The sequence below is a fragment of the Diceros bicornis genome, chromosome 36 (assembly GCF_020826845.1).
Source record: "Diceros bicornis minor isolate mBicDic1 chromosome 36, mDicBic1.mat.cur, whole genome shotgun sequence".
In the NCBI taxonomy this organism is placed as follows: domain Eukaryota; kingdom Metazoa; phylum Chordata; class Mammalia; order Perissodactyla; family Rhinocerotidae; genus Diceros; species Diceros bicornis.
The window spans coordinates 8,347,635-8,371,820 of NC_080775.1; the positions used below are offsets into that span (position 1 = coordinate 8,347,635).

A 24,186-nucleotide genomic window follows, 5' to 3' on the forward strand; every position below is an offset into this window, starting at 1 on the left:
ACACTGGTAAACATTAAGCCTCTGCTACAATGGAATAACCAAGCAGTCAAAATGCATACATAAATATTTTTCCTTTTTTCACTATGTGAAGAAACACAAAACTAGTTTTTAAAAAAATTCTTAAATAGATTCTGTTTAACCAGAACTAACTAGGAATTTGCAGAGTCCAACCAAGCAGCATCCTTTCTTCAATGACATGGAATTCACCCACCACATGCTTTGATTAGCGAACTTAGGAAGAAACAAAGATGGTGCAAGGGGTTTTCAAGCTCTATGAGTGACCTGTTGCCGAAATTCCACAGCAGGAAAGGCCTTCTCTTACCAACTACCAATAGATTGTTCATAATATAAGACCCATGCAGTCATTTTAAAGGATTATAAAAACACTCAGACTTGCATCAATTCTTTGATTCTGCAGAGTACCTGTGCAATACCAGAGGGTCCCTGTTGGACAGTCTTGAAAACTGAAGCACAGTGATTTGGCTGGAGTCATTCTCAAGGACCAAACTGGGAAAAAACACTGAGGCCTCAGGAACCGGGGTCCTCACCAAACCATGGAGCACAGAATCAGGAGGCAGACCTGCTGCCCTGTTTACTCACTCTCCGTGTGGCCTTGGGCAGGTTACATAAACTCTCTGTGACTAGGTCTCCTCACAGGGCAATCTTCATTTTGAGGATTAAATGAGTTAGGCACTTAAAATAGCGCAAACAGTGTTTCGTAAAAGTTCACCGTGTTATATAATTAGAACGCCCTCTGTTACTGCGGAACTCTAACGTGAAGAATCAACAGCTGAAGCGGAAATATTCAAAAGCATGTCCTCCGTTGGGATGAGCATGGAGGATAAACAAGGATGAAAGCCCAGTGGAGTAGTCATGTCACAGATAAGCCAGGTGTCACACATTTAAAGGTTGCATAGAGTCTATGAAGGGCATGGGCAAACTGGAACTTAACTTGTGCGTATTAATTAATCTCCCAACATGGTTAACACTACAGGTAACCCAATCCCTGGTGATGTGAAAAGGTTAGCACAAAACCCCTGTATTACTTGAGGTTATCTGTTAAAATCCCCCTTAAGTTTATTTTTCTAATCTCGTTCCGACTTTCTCTTCTATTACTTCCTTAATTTTCCTTCCCTTCTTCTCAACTTTCATCTTGCTGCTTTCTTCCCCGAATAAACCCTAGATCTATGAGGGACAAGAAATCACTACTAAATTACAGCATGATACTTACCAACAGCGTTGCTCATGGATCCCAATTTAAAATTATTTTAGTGCAACCTGGTTCCCAATTGAATTATTTTAAGGTATTATAGCATCAAATTCTTGGATATCTGAGAGTGACTGGGCTCTCTGATAACAATTTAAATTATTGGAAATAAACATTTAAAGAAATGCTTCATTAGCATTCTGTTGCATTTTTAAAGCCACTTCACAGACACTTGCAAGGTTTTAACCTCAATCACTTAGCAATACTGTACCCACTATACACAACAGCAGCACAGCTGCCAATAACACAATAAGTGACAAGAACTTACTGGGGTGGCCTGAGAAGCCCAGGGTCACCCCCTCACCAGGAGAGGGCGCTGTAACAGATTCTACGTCAAGCTATGAAACACACTATTTTTCCACTACCTCTAAACTATTTACAACATTAAGTTCTCCAGATTAACAAAAGCATCACTTCAGTGACAATACGACACCCTCCCGAATCATCCAAACCCTCCAAATTGTCACAGAATACAAACCTTTGGGAGGTGTGAGGTTGACTCCGTTTTTAAGGCACCATTGTACTGGTAAAATCCCCAAAGAATCCGCGTGGCACAGCATCGAGTGTTTACTAGGTTCTGGTCTTAGGTCATCAATCGTCACTTGAAAAAAATGATTGTTAAAAACCTGAAAGATAAAACAGCAACAGCGCCCAGGGTTAATTCCTTGGGATTACATACAATGCTAGTATGAAATACTGGCACAGCTTCCAAATGAAATAAATATATTTCATCAAAGTGATCTGAGCACAAACTGGCATTTTAATGAACATTACTAAACTGACTAATTGCTAAAAAGTTAGAGTTGATCATTGCAGTCATATTAACGGAAAGATAAACGAATAACTGGAACATATAGGAGATAGAGAATGAAAAACATCAGTGACTTCAGAGAAGTAAACCAATGGCCAGAGCTAGAAGAAAAACAACCTGATGAAGTAAGACAGACAGACCCTGGCCAGGAGGGGCACTGAAAGGTCACAGTGGTTTCCCAATGTCCACAGCAGGGACCCAAGTCCTCACACCGAATCACTCAAGAGCCTCCACGGTCTGGCTTGGAGATTTCTGGCCTCATCCTGCAACACATCCCTCCACTACCCACCCTCCAGCCCAAGAGGAGATCATTTCCAGCAGGCAGGTCCTTACTCAGTATTCACACAGTCTGGAACGCCCCACTCCATCGTCAATCAAAACACATTGTATTTTTCAAGGTGCATCCCGGAAGTCAATGCTGGTGGGAAATTTTCCCAACCACTCTGGTTGCAATAAATGGCCCCTGCCCTGTGCTCCCAAAGCATCAGAGATGCACCTCTGCACTGAAAATCCTCATTCCTTCCTGTGGACTGATACCACATATGTCTCTCCCAACAGAGCCTAAGTCCTTGGAGGAGAGTGGCCTCTTTGAAACTCATCAAGATATTCCGACAATGCATTGAAAATGCTTTGTCCATAGGAACTGGATAAACACTCACTGAGTAGAAGAAAAAACATCAATGAAGAAATAGGACAAGGCATGCTGATGGGAAAAGCAGAGTGCAAAAATCTGGTGAACCTCGACACTGAAAAGCGTGATGGATTTAAAGAACCTAGTATGTAAAACAGGCCAGGGAAAAGAGATCTTTCCCAACCCAACAGACATAAACCAGTCTTTCTTAGGAAACCTTAACACTCTTACTAAGCTATAATTCCTGGCTCCTTCATTTACAAAATATTTTCTGGAAGCATCTTAGTTCAAAGCTAAGGAGGAAAGAACAGGATTCTGTTCTTCTCAATGCTAATTCCAGTAAATACTTAGATTTCTGCTGCCTGAGGCTTGCCTTTGAAAATAGACATTAAGGAGCCTAGGATCAAACATCACCTTCCCAGGGTGGCCTTTCCTGACAGCCTGATTTAAAATCACATCTTCTCCCTCCCACTCAACACTCCTCTAGTCCCCTCCCTGATGGATCTTTCTCCTTAGCATTTAACAAATAACATACTGTATCTATTTACTTATTAATTGTGTTTATTGTCTGTCTCCCCCTACTAAAATATAAGCTCTATAAGAAAAGAGACTTTTGTCTGTGTTCCCATTGTTCAGAATAGTGCCTACAAATGCTCAGTAAATATTTGTTAAATTAACGTGATCTGGTCTCTCACGCACACACACACACTCACACACAGATGTATATAAAAAAATGTATGATTCCGGTGGCAGGATCTGTAAAGAAAGGCACTAAGGAATCTCCAAAACCCATTAACATGCATGTTCTTGTGTGCGCACTTCAGAGGAAAAGCTAAAATAAGTTTCCTCAAATCCATCAGGGTTCATGTTCAGATGGTTCAGAATCGCTGGTCCATCTGGTCCAGAAGTCACAGGTCTCAGAACTTGAGCCCAGAGCAGTTCACCAACTTGCCCGAGACTGTGCAGCTCAGAGCTAGCAGAACTAGAAAGAGAATCCAGACTTCTAATTCCAGTATCCTTTGTCTAAACAATACAGTATATTTCACACACACAGACCATACTGTCATCGTCATCACCACGTGTTAATATCGCACTGTTTTGGAACACCGAAAACATAATCTCATTGTACAGCTAAAGGTTGGTCATTTGACACTAGATTTGCTACATGCTTCTCTGCTTTCTTGTCTATTTGTTTTAACGTTATTTATTTTTTTCCTCAACGGTTGTGCCATGAAGAAAAGCCCCAAGAAAAATAAAAGTGAAATTTTCATTATGATGAGTAGTAACAGCTCAGTGTGCTATATTCTCAAATATAATATTCTAAAGCCTTTCCCAATGTTAAGAGAAATATATTTAATTATAAATATCTTCTACATTAAGAATATTCTAGGGCCAGCCCCAGTGGGCTAGTGGTTAAGTTTGGTGCACTCCGCTACAGTGGCCTGGGGTTCAGTTCCCAGGCACGGAACCACACCACTCATCTATCAGTGGCCATGCTGTGGTGGCGACCCACATGCAAAATAGAGGAAGACTGGTAACAGATGTTAGCTCAGGGCCAATCTTCGTCAGCAAAAAAAAAAGAAAGAAAGAATATTCTAATACTACATTACAGGTGGGTGAGTCTTGAACCTGGGGAGGTGCCCACCCGAGTTCTAAGAGGCAGAAGCCCACAATCCAGTCGATGTGTTATATGACACAGGGCCAATGAGAGGAGGAAGACGAGTACACAAGAAACAGAATGATTTCAGTATTTTTTCTTTGGTACAATTTACAATTATTTAAAGGTATAAAAATGTGAGCATCTAACACTGACAGACTCAGCACATGTGTCTCTGTTGGGTTTATTTTGTAAATACCAGGTGAAGCTGACACCAGAGCCCCTTAGGATGAGGTCAAGGTGATAGAGATCCAGATAAACGGGCAGCTGGCATTACTGTATCACCCACTGCTAGAACAAAAGGGAATTCAGGTCAGGTTTCAACAAGGTAACACTCCTTGGTTTTGGAAAAATGTGCAACTACCAGAATACACAGTAAAAAGCCCTATAGGCCATTCCAAATATAAAGGTTTTTAATGGATGGTGTATGAATGGTGAGAGCATGCATTTCAACCCTGAGATACTCATTCAAAGCATAAGTCAGTATTTGTTTCTCATATGTGGTTGTTCTTTAAATAAATTACTTTAATAGTTGTAAAAATAATTCATGTTCACTAAAGAAAAAATATTTAGAAAAGAAGAAAAAGACATTTTATTATGATAACCATTTTCCATATCTGTAATATTATCACCACTCTATTTCTCAAATTTCACCAAATCATGAATAAAAATAAAAAAGCATGACTCAAGTAACTTTAAAACACTCATCACTGCATTAACAAATCTAATCTCCTTCAAAAAAAGAAATTAAAATGGAATTGACTTTTGAACCATTAATTAAGTCCCCCCACGAAGTGCACAAAAGGCCATTAACTAAAACACATTGGCTAAGAATGCTGTTTGCTGGTTTCTCCCATTGTTTATAAGAGGAAATTTAAGGTGGAAGCACGTACTTCCAACGTTACCATAGGTTACTTCATTGAGATTTCTCTGATGGGGAAGGGAAATTATAATCTTAAAACACTACCAGACCATAATAAAAATGCCTTTGCATGAAAAGGTGATTTCATTTTAAACCTGCAAATCTCAGAAGCATGACTTTTCCTTTAGTCGATGAACAGTAGAGAAGAAAAAGGAAGGAGCAGGGCTGACACATTGGAGACGGGAATTTGCTTTTCATCATTTCCAAAATATAAATAGAGCCTATTAACCACTATCAGTGGAGGAGGAGCAAGTTACTGTTATAATGATTACAACATGCATCTCATCACTGGTTTATTTTAATGATAATAGGAACAAATGGCGGTTTTGATGTGATTATGGTTAATAACAGAAGGTGGCACATATTAGTGGCAGAGTTCACTGCTGTAAACTCACAGTTATGCATCCCAACCTTCCTCCAAGTCACTCAAGGACACGGGGGTCTAGACCCTGTACCATCAGAAGAGAAGTGAAATGCACCCCGTCCAGTATAAGAGGAGGCATCTGATTAGATGCACTCTGTGACATCAGTGATAAAAAGAGAGCTTAAAACAGCACTGACTGGAGAGAAGGCACTCATCCTTTGGTTTATTTGGCATTGCGACACATCCTCGCATGAGCGCATTTCACCTGGTTGGCTTTGAGTGGAAAGACTTATCTGATCCACTCGGAGGTGGAGGGAGGAAAACTCACCTTGGTCACCGACGCAGGACAGATATGAAAGGGCTCGCTCAAATTCACTGTCTCTAGCTTCATTCCAACTGTGAAGAAATGGCTTCGCAAATCTGCATGATCCTGCAGGGGAAAGGACAAACACGTTGAAGGCGATGGGATTGTAAATGAACCCGGTGACTGTCGGGATGCTCTCCTTGGGCATTTTCTTGGGCAACAGGAATCAGATGGAAATAACCCTCCCCATTTCGAATTTCTAATTATTGCGAGATACCGCGGATTTCATTATTTTCTGCAGGCTAAATTGCTTTTCCAGGGGAGAGGAAACAAGCCTTGGACGTAGTAGAAGCTGATGATCCTGGAGATGTGTGCATATCAGGGCCCAAAACAGCCCTGCATACAATCAGAACCTGACTCCTGCTCCCATAAAGATGAGCAACATCCCCAGTTTAATAGGCGTCTGGCAGTTTGATAACCCGCTCACAGCAACCTTATGTGTGCGAGACAGAGCTTTGCTGCCTTCTCAAGAAAACAAATTTCGATAGCCACTTAGCTACACAGCAGTAGATGAGGCTGGCTGGACTCTGGACACCAGGATTTATCTTGCTGAGATGGAGGTCACCTCCTAACTCACAGTCTGTATAAATAGTAGTGGATAAATAAGTGTATTTGCAGCCCGTCCCTGAGGAAACAAATCCTGCTCTTTCTAAATACATCAACTGGGTGAGAAGGACAAAAATATCTGGGGATCTATTACTCTTTTATCTGCAAGTCTAAAGTAGATTTTTAATTAATTCAATGATGCAACACCCAACTCTGAGGGTCGTGCAGAGCCCCGCTGGGCTGGGCCTGCTCCCCCCACAAAAGCTGGTGAATGCAGGCAGTGTCTGAGAGGAGACCAGAGAAGAGGAACCGCTTATAAAACTCGCCACCACTCCAATGCTTTACTCGAGAAGGCGCAGAACATAAACATCCAGAGAACCACAAGGACCCTGTCATTTCTCATGTCGCCACAGCAGTCCGCAAAGGTCTCCGTACCCCATGGACGCACAATAAATGCGGGGTCTGGCTGAAACAAACAGTGCCACATCCAAGGAGGGGGGTGATCAGAACAAGAAGGCACCTGCTCAATGTGCAACGACAGATATGACAAAAACTCATTGAAAGAACAGGCCCGTCCTATAAAAATGTATAAACACCTTAAGAACTTATAATCGACACTTTATAAAAATATTCTTAACTGCAGGAGATGATTTTTATTTTTTATACTGAAAATAAGCACTTATTTTTAAAGGCAGCTGGGCAAGGTGGCTCAGAAAAGGAATCAACAGAAACAGCACGGAGAGTTAATGCACGTTAACACACATCAACCAGAACACCAAGGCAGAGCAGAAACCACAGGTGTGAAGACAAAAGTGGAAAGCAAAAATGACTGACACCTGAATTCAAAGGTTAAAAGTTAATGTTCCGTCAGGCATCCACGCCCCCCAGTATCTGAAGATTAATGGGAACTGAATCACATTAGTGGATTTTGTAGATAAATATTTCTCCTTTTTAAGCACAAAACACTTTAACCTTTAGAAAAGAGGAATTATTCTAAAACGATGATAAAACTTTGCCTGAATGTACTAGACAAGTTTAAGCCGTCATTGTTACACTGTACACTGTTTGACAATACATGAATGTCCTCGGGCGCTGAGGACACATTTGTAGCTGTCATCAACGGCCAAGTGGATGTCGTATTTTCACAGAAGTTCTTCTGTTTCCCTCTCTGCTGTTGGATGGCTTCCACGCTGCAGCGTCCCCTCTCATTACTCACAGCTCCACGGCTAAACATTCCTGAGATGTGGTTCACCAACAGTAGGAAATTTGTGACTCCTCCCTGGCTGCCCCCATCACCAGGGGTCTCCTTGCAATCTCGACCTCTGGCCTGTTCTCCCTCTGCGTTTCTGCTGGAGGGGTGCCCTGACAGCATACTGGGCTTCTGGTCTACCCGCCATCTTAATCCCCTCTTGATTTCAGCTTAGGTGCCCACTCTTTGCCTCACATACTTTTGTTCCTACCTTTGCTCTCTGAGTAGAGCCAACTTTCTAAGTAGGGTTAACCCACGACCCCCAGGCTCTTTCTACATCCCAGGCTCTCAGTTTGACCTTGACCCACTGACTTGAAGTCTTTAGCCAAGTCTACACCCATTCTCTATCTATGTTCTCTATGTTCTCCCTATATTCTCTATCTGTGTTGCTGGAAGGTCTCTCAATCACAGATCACAGATCCCCATGCTGTGTTGAAAACTCTGTGGCCCCAGGAACCCCTACCCTAATACTTGTGCTTGAACTGCTGCCTTATTTTATTCACACTTGTCTGTTGGGACCAGGCAATGGCTACCTTTCCTTAGAAACAGGCTTAGGACAGCAATCTGCTCTTTAGATAACCTTCTGTCAGGGCTGTGTTATAAACGCTCATCGATAACAATTTCAGTGTATTCTGCATCGAACTTTATCTCTAGGCTAAAAGCGGAACACTTCGTGCGGATATCACATTCTCTTCCTTCTTTCCTGGAGTGTCCATGTGCTTGTCTGTGAACCACTGATAGTCTCTATCTCTCTGCTCGCCCATAAAAAATACCATTCACATCAAAATCATACATGGCCATACGTGGGATGAAAATAAAATACTGATATTAATATTTTTAAACAATTAAAATATTGTTGACAATATTTTGTCTCGATGACATTAAAATATTTTTAAGCAATTTAAAAATAATGCTTAGTGAACTAGCAAAGGTTTAGAAACAAGTTTTTCCTTTGTCAATCACGGCTCAGATTTACATCATCTTAAATTATCTACTAGGTTTCAGTTATAAGCACCTAAACTTCTTGTGGAAACGCATCTGTTTCATTTCAAACTATGTGAAAACTCTTACTGGAAAAAAAAACCCAGATATTTTGAGAGGTAGCTACACACAAACATAAGTATTTATATTCTGGTCTCAAATACCCACAACCAGCTATCATAGCCTATGAAACTTGAACTCCGAATTTCAGAAATGAACCTGGAAACTATACAATACATTCCTGTATCCCCAGCTCTAAATTCCACTTTAGTAAGATCACTTTTTAATCAGCATTAAAAAGAAAAAAGAAATATCCTTCTATGACCACGTAGAAATCCCACCAGTTTCAAAGGCACATCAATATAATGGAAATGCTTAAAATCCAGGAGCAAAGACACATAATGATTATGAGTTTGATGATGATTATAAATCTGCTATTCTAATGCCATGTTACTCATGAACAACAATGTCAGAAACTTTTTACTACAAGAGGTAGGATAGTATTTTCTAAAAGGACTCGCCACTGAAACCTCTCACCACTGGAGACCTTAAAAAAACATGACAGGTAGCCATGTAGTATGTGGGATACTTTCTAGTCAGTGCTGAACTCTCTCTTTATGCCATGCAGCTCATCCAAAAAAAGACTCCAATAAATATTTATTGAATTAAGCTGAAAGAACATCAAAAACTAGATGATTTCTCTCCTTTTAACTGAAGTATAGCTGACACGCAATATTGTATTACTTTCACATGTATGACATATCGATTTGACATTTATTTACAATACAAAATGATCACCCTGATAAGACTAGTTACCATCTGTCAAAATACTAGATGATTTCTTGACACCCATTCCAATTCTATGTTCTACCATTCATTCAACAAGCATTCATTAGAAACCACCGAGGTGCCACACAGCAGGCTACTAGTTGGTGCACGGAATACACAAAACAAAAACTACATTTGTTAAAGGGAAAAGGAAAAGACACATAACAGCTATGGAAGATCCAGGCTTAGAAGAAATTTCAGAACAAATATTTTTCCTTATAGTGTATAAAAATTAGTATCATTGTGATGATGGCAGTCCAAGGATTTATAGGAGTGAATATTAATTTGGAACATGAAAAGCATGGGACTTAGAATGATAAGGAAAAGATTCCAGGAAGGTGGCACAGCACATTTAGGTAGGGAGGCTGGGCTTAATATACCATATCGAGGCTTTTAGGTCTGATCTAAAAGTCAAAAGGAGTCATTTGACACTCCTAAAAAATAGAGTATTTCATGATAATTAAAGAACTTAACACCAGTGAATTTCCAAATAAGCCAATACCCAGACCTTCTGAGCCCTGTGTGTGTCTTAAGTACATCCATATTAGTATGTGAGAAAAGGTATAGATGTTCTCAGTGAAAAACAAATTTAATCACCCCCAGACCATTTACTTTGGGCTGCTAAAGCAGTCAGAGTACATGCATTAATTTACACAAACACCAGCTAATCATTCTCAATGTTAAGGAGAGAGAGAGTTCCCAGCCCCTAAAGATGATTCACAAAACCGATTATCTACTGAGAGAGAATGGAAAATACACCGTGGTTTGAAAGATGTATTCTGGCCTCTGCAAAGCCTTAGAGAATCAGTCACATTTCACAATTATTGGATCAACGTTTTTCTTGAAATCAGGAGGGATTACTAAATCCTCACTACATTCACCAATATGCCTGTCACATTCAAGAAATACTGTTTATTTAAATGTACTGCAGTCCAGTTAAATTGCCTACAGAAAAACTCCTTTCATTTAAGAAAATCTGGCGATGTCATTCCCATCTACATTCATCGCTACACCTTTTATTTTTGCCCTAAAGTAGCTTTATATTGATCAGAAGTAAAATGCCATTCATTTTATTGGAGGACTGTCTTACCAGCCTCCCTTAACAATCGCTCTTCAGGGAACCTTATTTTCAGTCGAACGACAATGAAAAAGAGATTATGTATACATCAACTTCTGTTTCTCCACTCAGGTTTCATCAGCTTTACCCTCTCCTGACCCCAAAGAGCTCTCTGGCTCTCCCACTAAGATTCAGTGACTCTGCACTGAGAATGACTTGGTTTGGTAGATAATATCAAGCAGGTAGAAACAACAACCACAATTAACATGTCATAAATACTTCTAAGCACTTGCCTTGTATTATCATTTTCCCTTCACAAGAGACTATGGGATAGTCTTACACACATCTTACACTGAGGAAATTAAGACACAGAGAGGTTAAGTTACCTAAGCAAGGACACAGAGCTAACAAGAGGAGTCAAGATTCAAATCCAAGTGGTCTGAGTCTACAATTAGTTCTCAGATTATAGAATAGACTGGGGAGCAAAGACCAAAAAGGATCTTTCCTTGTTTACTGCTAATTAGTAAACAAACTAACGACACTCTTACAATCTATGGGCTCCTAAAATTTTATTTCAAAGACAGATATTGCCAAGTTAAAATGTGATAGCTACTGATACTGATCATTTACTTAAAACCTCCCATTTTTGCTGTTAATTCATAATACTTTTCAATAGCTTATGAAAAAAGTGTGTCAGAATCTTGACACCAAAAATTACCCCCAAAATATTTACATACAATCAATCACAGTCTTCATCAACAACTGACGAATATCTTTTACTAATTGCTTTTGTGTGTTCTTTAAGCAAAGAAGATTTAAGAAACGGGTACAGCAAAATGCCTATGGTGTTTCATGTTATCCTTCATCAACACCTATTTTTCTCATAACGTTATCAGTGTTAACCCAGACAGGTTCATCTGATCAGTGTGGTTAATCTAGTAAATGTGCCTGCCTGCCAAGTCCACCGAGTCTCAATCTATCAGCGGTACTTTAAATACTATGTGTTAAGCATCAATCTACATTGAATTAAGAAAAAAGTGGATGATGTGGTTCCCAACCTGGAGAAGCTTGAAATTTAGTTAGAAAATGGCTGAAGAGTGATAAAGACGAAGTATAAGGCTGGAAGAAGAAGTCTGGACAAACCATAATATATTTGGTTCTTTGGCTTCACAGTTCTGGCTTATGTCTCACTTCATTTCACCTAAGACGCAGAGGTCAAGAAGATGAGACAACCTCAGAGCATTCCCTGGGTACACACTGGTCACCGACCACTTTCAACATCAGTTGCTGATGAAGTCTTTGCCTTTGAAGGGATTGCCGTGCATGGAAAAGGCATTAGCTGATTCTGGAGGGATCAAACACAGCTATTTAAGAAACACCACTGCCACACACTGCCTTAATATTAGTCATCCGTGAGTAAGCACCAACCCAAACTCTCTGCCAGAGTGATAAAGCTTCGGGGTGCAGACTGAAGTTCTTTATAAAACTGACAAATGACTATGCGTATTAATCTACAAAAGGAGATGAAGAATATTACTAACAGAGAGACTCAAGACGGAGAAGGCAGGGAAGAAGAAAGAACGTTCAATCATTTTAGGTGCCACTCATCTCCCACTTGCCTACTGGACCTTAACTCATCTCTACATTTACTTTCAAGGCCTGAAGAACCGCAGGTCATGTTCTTATAATTTAGTACGTGGCTATCCCAAAGTAGCGAATGCTTCCTGCCATTCCTGCTCCATTAGATAAACACACCTCACATGATAGAAAAATATGAAGAATGTACCACAGGGAGACTGAGTTCAAACTAATTAACACAACACAATTAAAATGCACTTGGTGAGGATTTTCGTGTAGAAAAGCAGCGAATCATTCCCTGTGCCGAAACCAAGTTCTTAACCTGAGTCCCACAATCAAATAGAACAGGACGTTTTCTCTGGTGGTGGCCATCTGAGAGCCAATCTTGAATTCCCTGGTTATTCCTTTTTGCTTATGTTGATAGGAAATAAAACGGACAAATAAACAGATATGCAATTCAGCGCCCCTCCAGATTTTTTTGAAGCACCCAAATCTTTTAGAGTATCAGACACAAAAATATGGTACAATATAATTTTTTCAGCTCCAATGTGCCAGTTTTGGGGTCCACAGGGTGCTCAAACATTGCATTGCACTTTTTCAAAGGCTTCGGTTAATTTGCATAATTTCTAAGAATAGGCTTCAGAGAAGCCAAAGGAAGGTTTTAATTAGTATTACATTCAAATTGATATATAACGAACTATGCTTTAATTCCTTTGTGCATACCAGCATGATAGGTCGCACTAAAAAAAAGACCCAGCGCAATTTATCATACTGTTCCTCTTTCTGTTTCAGCAATGATCTAGCGTCCATATGTTCATTAAAAAATTCTTCTCATTATATTAGTTTCATCCAAAAATGGACATTAGGATGCCCGCATTTATTAAATCAATAGCATTATTACATTTCAATTCCACAGCACTGAATTAAATTTACCCAATGAAATATTTATAACAAAAATGTAATAAAAAAAATCTATAAGCTGAACGCTAATAAGCATTTCCATTTCTTACTTACAGCTGTAAACAGCAGTTTTATCTACTCGTCGTGCATTAAATCAAGTTAAAAAATAGTAATGAGAACATGTAGTACTATATACTTCAACCCAACCACACGATTTATAACGGGCGATTACAGTAGGCCTATTTCACAGTGAGTCAGGAACTGGTACACTGGGTTGTTTTAAACAACAGGGGCAATGAGAATGTCTTTCATTGATTAACATTTAGCACCATAAAAGCATTTGTAAGTGGCAAGAAATTCAACCCTACTTACAGCGCCACTGTGAAAAAAAAAACAAGGCTGATTTTGTGTGCGTAGGTAAACAGAGATTACACCGTCTTTTCTCATGCTCAGTTAATTCTCTCCCCAATAAGCCAGGGTATCTCCTCCTGTTTCCACAGCAACGCTCTAGGCAGGCTGAACGCTGTCGGCTGAAAAAGAGCGTGGCAGCGGCTCTGGGGCTGAGCTTCCCTCCCAGCTCCACCCCCCACGGACAGGATGTGGTCGAAGAAATTATAGTTGGGTGCCCCTTCTGCGGAGAGCTCGAAATGCGACGACACTGTTGTCATGGAAATATGACTGTCACCACCCCTCAGAGAAAGAATGTGGAGTTGGTGACGAGCAAAACTTCTCCCCAAAGCAGGCTGAATCTGTGTTCCGATCTTTCTAGACACGGACAGGGGCCAACGGAACACAGGGAGCTCAGACACTCCTACCGTGCTCAGTCACAGGCGGGGAGATTCCAAATTGCAAAGAGCCCCATTGGTAGTCAGTCTGCTACAGAGCTAAGAACAAAGCCTGAAGCACCCTCCTCAAATCCCAGCTGCCCTTGCCTTCAAGTGGTCAGTCTGTTTCCAGAAAAGTATTCATTCCCTAGACCCAGGTTTCTCCATCTCAGTGCTGTTGGCATTTGGGGGCCAGATAACTCTTCGCTGGGGGCTGTCCTGTGCCCTGTAGGATGTCTGGCCGCATCCTGGTCTCCACCACTAGGTGCCAGTAGCACCCCCGAGCTGTGACCATCAAAATGCCTCCAGACACCGCCTACTGTCCTGACAGGCACATTCTCCCAGCTGAGAACCACTGATTTAGACAAGGCGAAGAGAGAAGTCAGGTACAGTTGAGGAGACACCTGAACGTGTCTCCTCTCTTCACTTTCCTGAGTGTCCTCAAAATCACTTGATTCTCTTTGCCTCTGTCTCCAGCATTAGGCCACCCTGCAAGCTCTTCAGTCTCTTTGTCAGGTCAGCCTCGCACACCACCCCTTTCAGTTTTGACTCACTTTGATTCTTTCTCAACAAGACTTGGAAATCCTGGTATTTGGCATTCCTGCTAGTCTACGCTGCAGATCCATGCTGTTGTTATCTAACTTCCAGAGGCCACCACTCTGAATATCGAGTGTGTAAAATTAGACGATGCTGTTATGAATGAAGGTAACGATAGCAAACACACCATCATCACGATATGGTGTTATGGAATAGTTACTGTGTGTGTAATACAATGATGATGACTCAAGTACTTGTTAACCTGCCTACTTACCACCATGGCACCCGTGGGTTTGTGATTTTTAAGAAGTAAGCTATCACTTCGAACCCACAGACAAGCAGACCAGTCACTGGGATTGGTACTGGCCCCTGAGCAAAGTTTTACCCATCAGGCTGCCTTCACACACGCAGATCGGAAAATCCTACTCAAACTGGCCTAAACCATCAGGAAATCCATTGCCGCATTGCACTGCATAGGAAAGAACTCTGGAGGAAGGAAGGGCAACTCAAGACTGGTTAATGGAGCAGTCAACAACGTCATTAACAGCCTGGTTCTTTTCATCCTTCTTCAACACTCTTTACGGGACAGCTTTCTCCTAGTCCCCTCATGGTCTCAAGATGGCTGCAGGAGTTCCATGGTTCTCAGCCAGATAGGATAAAGTATAGAGGAAGGAGAGAGAGCCACCCCTTCCCTATGCCTCTTCTTAAAACCTATTCTAGAAACCACTCAGCTGACTTCCTCATGTTCGTTCACCCAAATTGGTCATATGCCTCTTCCTAAACCAATCACTGACAAGAAAAATGGGACCACTACTAGGGCCTACACCGGTGGTTCTATTTCTACACTGGAAGACCTACCACCCTCTGGAGGGCAGGCACTGGAAGGCGTGGGGGCATTTGTTAATTATACAACTAAAAGCTAACAGAGCCTCTTCAAAGACAACTGAATAACGACGAGTCAATCAACATATTCCAGTTCGCATGTGATACTTGACAGGCAACACTTAACGCTCTCAGGATTCACCTTCCGGTTCTTTGTTACAATAATACTGATTTGGCTCAGCCTTTAAGTATCCCAGTTTACTTCTAAAATCTGTACAAAAGCAACAGGGAAAAAACCTTGGCCTTGAGATTCAGATGGATCTGCGTTCACGTTTTGGCTCCATCACAGCTCTCTGTACAAGGTAGGAGAAGAGATTAACTTCTCTGAGCCTTGAGGTTCCTCAAGGGTACAGTAAGACTAATAATATCAGTGTTGAGTTACCACAAATACAACGAGAGAATGTACGGAGAGTGCCCAGTGCCATTTCCCCCATCCTGTTGCTGCCCAATAATTAGCAGCTGCCATCAACACTTCTCCAACAACTTTCCACTAGAGAACAATGCCGGAGTTCGTGTGAAGTGTCCATGGCTTTATTTGCACATTTTATTCTGTGCCTCCGTACCCTATCCTGAAGGGTCTGAAAGGGTTAATTATCTATTCCAAAGAAACTCCTAAGGTGTGTAACTTATTCCACGAGAACAAGGATTTACAACATCGTCCCTGCCTTGCTCGTTACCCCTCACCGATGGACCTGCAGTCTCTCAGAAGCACTGGCAGCTCAGAAACAACGGAGGTCCAGCAGGTGGACTAATCTGTACAAAAATCACAACTGAAATGACTAAATTTTCCAAATTCCTTTGCCGATTAGAGTTATATATGCGTGTATTTACTCTCAGGAGAATCAAGATGCTAGGGAAAAAAATTAATCCTGCTGGGGTTTAGAAATCACACCAGCAGCTACAAGTGTGACATCTTGATAACTATTAAGAAGCTCTAAGTCCGGTTTATACTATTGCAAACTTATTCATTCCTTTTTTTAATGTTAAACACTGTAGATTATATATTCGTGTAAAAGTTTATCTGATTTGCTTATGCTGGTTCTTCTGGTTCTAAATGGGGCTGGAGACGGAACTGGAGGCACATGTTCATCTTACCCTTGACTTGATGCCATTAAGACAAGAAATCTCAGAGTAGAATGGCAGTCCAAGGACGTGAAGAGAGAAAATGCAGGACTGAAGGACTCCCACAGTTTTACTGACACCCACAATACACACGAACCCCTCAGGGTGCCTTCTCGGGGCAGGAGGGCGTGCACTGAAGGTGGGGGTTCAGCAGCGTAGAAGGATGGGTGTGCTGGGCCCTATCACACGTGGCCCTCGTTTCCCACTAGATCTGAAACCTCTGGAGACCTAAAGGACTTCAACTTCTCTTACATCAATTTCCCTATGCGATACTGCGATTTGCAACTGCCTGTTCAGGAAAGTCCCCCTGAGGATTAAAAGTATGATCTAGCCCACAAAGAATCTGTGTTTTTAGGGGGAAAAATCCTGCCTCCATACAATCTTATTGCGGTTTATTATCAAATCATCCAGAGAAGAAAGAATTATAATCAATTCTCAATTATTCTTATTAATAGAGAGTAGCACGGAATCCGAAAAAATCTGAAAAAGTAAAAATATGATGTGACATCACTTTGAAATGTTTCTGCTTTATAAAGAAGAGATTTATGCCCCCTCCTCATATCCCAATGCCAATTACATTAAGTTCATGTGAATATTATCTTTCCTTCCCTGACACTGCAATAACTAAAGAGAGCCAGAATAATCAGCGGCCCACAGAAGCCATTTGGGAATATCTCAGAGTAGATCACCGAAAGTTGACTATGTTCTTAAATTCTTAACGTTTAGAATTAAAAGCAAGGCACTATCTAGCCAGCTGCAGGCGGTAGGGTTCAGGTTCCCGCGATCAGGTCATCACAGTGAACTCTTTCTATAGCTGGGGTTTGTGATTTTTATAGTTACATTTATTGTTTGACCAACGTTGCCCTCTTTATTGTGTCTCTCAGATTTCTCCAATACTCATAAAAATGAGACGGCCCCCATAGTCCTTTTCCAGTTATGTAATTCACATGCTGCAGTTCAAGAGCCCAGAACACATGAAGAATAACTCCCTCTGGCTTCTGGAAGTCACGAAGGACGGGCATTACATAAAGTAACTTTCTCTGTGATTTACCATCCCAGAGGGACTCTGTTTAACAAACCTCTCCAAGTCTTTAAAGAGACGAGAAGGGCCAAGGAGGGAATGTTGCACAGGCGCTGCAGGGCCCAGTGTGTGGTTAGGGAGCCTCGTGGTAAGACAGCCTGGAAGGGGCCACCGGGTAGAAAACCCTGAAGTTAAGTCAACAACACTGACAGGCTCACAGGGGCAAGTCATCAGTCTGATAACAACATGACCTACTGTCTAAGATGGGCTTTCCTTAACAGAACCATTTGGCCTTTACTGGATGAGAAGGAAATATCAACCACGTGTCACACAAGCATTTACTGCTAAATTATTTGGGATCAGACTTCTGCCAGGTGGGACAGAGAACGTCATGCCAAAGAAACTCAGTTCCGGCCCCACACGGGGGGCCTAAAGCAAATTCTGGGAGAATCTGAGCATCCCACCTGAAGGCCAAACTTAGCTGCGAGTTTTGTATTGTTGCTGAATTTAGCTGCTGAACAAGAGAAAAGGAAATCGGTCACCATGGAAACCACAATACCACACTCCATCGTTAACAGAACAGCTCACATCCTTTCTTACCCCTCTGGCTGTACCAGACAGAAGGAGAAAGGACACTTCATCTTTTCTCTTCGGCCTCTAACCCGGGTCTCAGATGCTAAACTATAGAAGAGGTTCTCTCCGAAGGGTTAAATCTACAATCACACCAACGGGTACATCGTTCAAAGCTGAAAAGAGCTAAAGAAATACCAGGACGCAGAATATTCAGTGCATTTGAGCGTTGCCCGAACACTCCCAACAGAGGAGAAATACGTGCACGGAATGTGTGTTTTTGTTTGTTTGCTTGTGTTAAAAAATAAATAATAATGGCCGCATGCAGCAGCTTCTTCTATCAATTAGCCTTCTCTCGGCTGCCCCTTCCCTCGGCTTATTAAACATTAACCGATGGGAGAGCGAGACGCAATGAAGAAAGAATGACAGGCGTAGCTTGAGACTGGACCCGACCAGATGCAACACTGCTTTGCCATTACTGAAAGCCCTTTATTTACAGAGTTCAAGGGCACCTTTTAACTCCCACCAGTTATGTATACACAATTTTGGATCTGTGTAACAGTTCCCTGTGTCCAAGACGACAGAAACTGAGCTGTGCGAGGGACACGGAGAGACTGGGCATTTTATCCAAGTAGGACCAGGTATACTTTCGATCTGCTGTGCGTCCTGAGTAAGTAAAAGCTGCAGTTGTCATGACCTCGGCTCCCTTTATGGATACCCACAGGTATTGACTGGGAATTGGTCAGGGAGGCAATAATGGAACAGATCATAGCTAGAGCCCTGGGTGTACATATCCCATTGAAAAACACCTCTTTCCGCAGCTTCCAATAAAACGGAAATAACCAGGATGCATGGGGTCGTCATTGCCCATCCACATCTCATCTATTCAGTTACAATACCTACCCAAGGAATGAGAGTGCGGTACTAGGAAAGACCATGCAATACAGCAGAAAACAAACCCACCAGGAGGCAGAGACCAGCCACTGAGTGCCAGCTCTATGCCGAACCAAAGTGGTCTCCCCAGCGCATCCCAAGCTCACTGTCTCCACTGATCTTTTTGTTTAATAAGGAAACAATATATAACACCACAGCCCCTTATAATACGTTATTGTGAAGATCCAGAGAGATCTTAAGGGCCAGACACTCTGAAAAGAAAAAAATCCCCTCACACAACATAGGTGAGGCAATATTAAGTCTACTCTGTGATCATTTTCAGCAAGAAGCAAACACTAACGCCGCACGTTCATGAGCAATGGGACTTCAGAGAACGCGGGGTTTTTTATGCCAAGACGCATCCTTGATTTCATTTCATCCTTGATATTGTTCTCGGTGCTCTCAACTATTTCCTCTTCTTTGCCAAGATCTGACCCAGGGTATTTTTAACTGATCATGAAAAAACCAGCTTAGTAGTGAATTCAGCACATCATCACAATAGAGCCCTTTATTTCCTCTCTATACACAGTCATCCCCATCACTCAAAACCACGCACGGGAGATTCACGCCACTAAGTTATCCTCATGACCTCTCCCGAGCTTTGATTCTTCTGAGTTGAATTTTGTACTTATTTCTTCACTAATCCATTCAAGAATTTTTACTGGCTGCTTCCTATGTGCCAGGCACTGTTTGAGGCACTGGGGATGAGCAGTCACAAAAACCATCTGCTCTCATGGAGCTGACATGCTAGCCAGGGGAAACAGATCAGATGCAAAAAAAAAAGCAAATTAGTACAGAGTAGGCCGGGGGATAAACGCCCTAAGGAAAATAAAGCAGGGCATGGTGGTGGGGAGATGGGGGTGGAGAGTGCTATTCGTGATTTTAAGCAGAGACCTGAAGAGAGGAAGGGAAGGAGCTATGCAGCCATCTGGGGGAATCACTTTCCGGGCAGACGGCATTCTTGCAAGGGCCCGAGGAGGGCATCTCAGTGTGCTGGAGGGGCAGCAGGAAGCCGGGGTGGGAAAGAGCATATGAGGGCCCCGAGCAGAGCAGCAGATGGGCTCAGAGAGCATGCAGGCGACCCTGGACATCACCCCGCGAGTGGGATGAGACGCCACCAGAGAGTTGCAAGAGATAAGCAAGAGAGTGACATGATCTGAATCCTGTTTCAAAAAAATCACTCTGGCTGCTCTCTGAAGAAGAGACTGTAGGGAAGCAATGATCAGAAGCTGGGAAATAAGTTCTAAACTAATGCAACAGTCCAGGGGGGAGGTGGTAGCTTGGACTAGGGTAGTGGTGATGGACCAAGAGAAGTGTGACTAAATTCGGGATAGATTTTGAAGGTAGAGCCAACAAGCTTTGATGATGGATTGAATGGAGGTGTACAGAAAAGGACGAACACACACAACAGGCCTGAGACTGCAGTCCTTAGAAAGGGCCTGCTCACAGCATCCGCTCTAGGCTGCCACTTGGGAATATGGCTGATAAACAGTACCCTACACTGACAGAAAATTTTCCGTAAATACAGAGTGGCCCACTGTGCCCAGACTGTTGGTACAAATATGATTTATACTAAAACGCCTGGTTCCCTTCTGGGAGTCTGGAAGTTGAGTATGTGCTAGGCAGAGGGCACCTACATGGCCAGGCCCCAGTGAAAACCCTGGGGGTTTTCTGAGTCTCTAACGAGCTTCCTTAGCACATGCTGTCCCAGCTCGCTGCAGGAGGAATTAAAAGTGCATCCTGTGGGACTTCTCCAGGAGAGGACTCTCCAAAGCTTGTGCGTGGGTTTCCAAAATTTACCCCATGCAGCTTCTCCCTTTGGGGATTTCGCTTTCTATCTTTCGCTGGAATAAACCGTAACTGTGACTATAACAACATAGGAGTCCTGTGAGTCCTGGTGAATTACCAAACCTGGGGGTAGATCTGTGGACCCCTGACACAGGGGTGTGAGAAACAGAGAGGCTTCCAGGAGGATGCAAAGGTTTCCGGCCTCAAGTCTCAGTTCTTTATCTCCAGTTCCCTTCACTCTACTGCAAATCTCTAAACAGCTTATTCGGAACTCCAAACACACTGGGATTTTGAAACTTTTTTTATAACAGGATGAAAAAAATATTCAAACAATTTCACTTCTTTAAGGGATAAAAATGGATAATGGATTTTAATGACATTTCAAATCATCTTCTTCCCTTGCAATTACAAAGTGTGGTCGTGAATGAAGTCAGCTGAGGAGCAGTTTTTTTCCCTGGGCTACATATCTGTAGTCCTCCAAGGGAAAAAGAGTTTATTTCAATTAACTGGCAAATTAGGAACTGCTATTTCTTATTTGCAGCCCCTTCTGACGTATAGACGAATTTATAGAAACTTCTATAATTTAACATTTGCAAACAGTGGGGTCACAGACGTAGATTACAATTTACAACAATTGCAGAGACTGAAAAGCAACCTTAATTATAGAAGGCTTACGAATGTCTGACACATGAAATATTACATTAATTATCATTAGACTCTTATTGTCTAGTCTCCCTTAGCCCTATTTTTAAAAGGTTAACTAAACTCCCCCAAATCCATTTGTTATAATCTTAGTAAATACTTAATGAATTAGAAAACTGAAACAGTACAGAAATCCCTGGTCAAAAAACTGAATGAGCCCTGCATTAAATTCATACTTTGAGGACAGAAACAAACTCTGAAAAAAACCCATCCTAGTAGCTCTTTCTGAAGCCAAAAGTAAAAACCTTTTACTGAAAGCAGGCATTTCACTTTATTTGACAGGGGGACATGCCATAAGTTAATCAAAGACGGCTTGCAAAGGTTGCATAATGAGTAAAAGAGAAAGCCAGTGAAGGACCTCACTGATTTGCAGTGCAGCCACCTCTATATACTTATCATTTTTCAAGAGTAAATAAGTTTTAATATATGGATTGTTTAAGCAAATCTATTAGGTCTCTAAATAATGAGGCTAGCTTTCAAGAAAAATAATCATTTCATTATTTATTTTTCAATAAAATGTGCTTTGAATCCCCTTCTCCCTCCACTTTTTTTTTTTTTTTTGGTACCCACTTCATTAATTACTTAGCTTTCAACTGAATGTACATTTGAAGATTATCTGCATTTTCCATATAAGGGAAGACAGAATTCCCAGTAAAGAGGGTATCCAAAAGACATTCAAAATAGTCTCTCAAATCAAGGGTAAATAACAGCAGGAATACTAATTAAGAGCTTGTTTTTACTCGGTCACTGTTTGTATTCGTGAAAGAAGGGGAATTCTGCACATTAACGCTATCAGATTGCATTTACAGACACAGATACACAGATACCAATGCAGATATGGAAACACATTTCCCAAAGTGCCAAACACTGCAGCATAATGAGATTCATTCCCTTAAAATACCCACTTTATCTAAAGTGTAAAAATAATAAAAAGAATTCCTTTGAAATACTGCTCGTCTCCAGCCATTAAATGTGCTTAGCTTTGACTTCTGTCTCGTAACAGCTGAACGCTTATGGCAATTTTCTGTAACAACACGCGCCTAGGATGATTCACGGATGAATCCAAACATATATACTTTTTACCATAATGAAAGTAATAGAAATAAGTTTGCCTGCTGAGAAACAGTGATGATCAAACAGTAATAACAGAGAAAAGAATATATAAGTTCTATATTTGGACCCTGCAGGAGCATACTGCTCCCTGAAACTTTTAAAAACTTGAGAGACAGAAAATTTCTCTTGTTTTTATTAAAATGAAGCAACTGCTAAGACAGTTTGAACCTCATCCCATGCCCCCATGTAATTTCTCTTAACTTAATTACCTCCGTGTTAAGTAGACTAACTCAGTACAGAATACTATTATAGGATTTCTTCAATTATTCTACATGCATGAAATGTGGTTGTGCTGGGTTGAACAGTCTCCTAAAAATTCATATCCACTCAGAACCTATGGATGTGACCTTATTGAAAACAGGGTCTTTGCAGATGCAATCAATTTAAGCTGAGGTCATACTGCATTAGGCTGGGCCCAAATCAAATGATCAGCGTCTCTATAAGGAGAGGGCAATTTGGACAGACATCCAGAAAGGAGAACGCCAGGTGAAGACAGAGGCAGAGGTTCGAATGATGCTGCCACAACCCAAGAAATGCTAAGGACCGCAGGCAGCCACCAGAAGCTAGGACAGATTCACAGGAAACTTCTCCCTCGAGCCTTCAGAGGGAGCACGGCCCTGCTGACACCTTAATTGACTCCTGGCCTCCAAAACCATGACAGAATAAATTCTCATTGTTTTAAGCCAGCCAGTTTGTAGTAATTTATTACAACAGCCTTAGGAAACTAATACAGTAGTTGTTCTCATGATTTCAAAATTAAATGCATAAATATTCACTCCACACAAAGTATGGTTAAGAAAGTAAAATTGCCCATTGGTTTTCCATCAAATTGAAATAAGACAAAACATTTATAAAAGTGTCCCACAAGCTTTAAGAACACATCATTTTTAATTCAACCAATTTTTAATTATTAAGGGCCTATTCCCTAGGTCCTGCCTTGTGGTAGGCCCTGTGAAAAACAGAAAATATTGAGTATTTACTCTTTTTTTTGTGAGGAAGATCAGCCCTGAGCTAACATCCATGCTAATCCTCCTCTTTTTGCTGAGGAAGGCCGGCTCTGAGCTAACATCTATTGCCAATCCTTCTCCTTTTTTTTTCCCCAAAGCCCCAGTAGATAGTTGTATGTCATAGTTGCACATCCTTCTAGTTGCTGTATGTGGGACGCGGCCTCAGCATGGCTGGAGAAGCAGTGCATCAGTGCGCGCCCAGGATCCAAACCAGGGCCGCCAGTAGCGGAGCGTGCGCACTTAACCGCTAAGCCACGCGGCCGGACCCGAGTATTTACTCTTAAAGCAACTATTAATCATGAACAAAATATTGAGTAAGATGATCATTTTCAGGTAGTCTATCAAAATAATAGTCTGAATTTTAAAGAAAGACATTAAAGTGAGGGAAGAAGGTAAACGTATTTTGGAAAATGTCAACGAATTATTAAACTCTGGAATCAGGTCAATAGCCTTTGGCAGAGAGTAGCTAGTCAATAAACATTTAATGAATTAGTTAATTTTTAATTAAAACTATATCAGGATTATTAATGTT

The 24,186-nt window shown here is 41.5% G+C and overlaps 1 protein-coding gene across 4 annotated transcripts in view; it reads right to left on the reverse strand.

The window, feature by feature from the left end:
• SFMBT2 (Scm like with four mbt domains 2) overlaps nucleotides 1-24,186 on the reverse strand; it is a 245,449-nt gene that overhangs the window by 88,080 nt on the left and 133,183 nt on the right. For all 4 annotated transcript variants that reach the window (XM_058532383.1, XM_058532381.1, XM_058532382.1 and 1 more), the window contains 2 exons: nucleotides 5,981-6,082; nucleotides 1,746-1,893 (listed from right to left, as the gene is read on the reverse strand). In XM_058532383.1, the coding sequence (XP_058388366.1) occupies nucleotides 1,746-1,893; nucleotides 5,981-6,082 (250 nt within the window). The remainder of the gene's footprint in view (nucleotides 1-1,745; nucleotides 1,894-5,980; nucleotides 6,083-24,186) is intronic.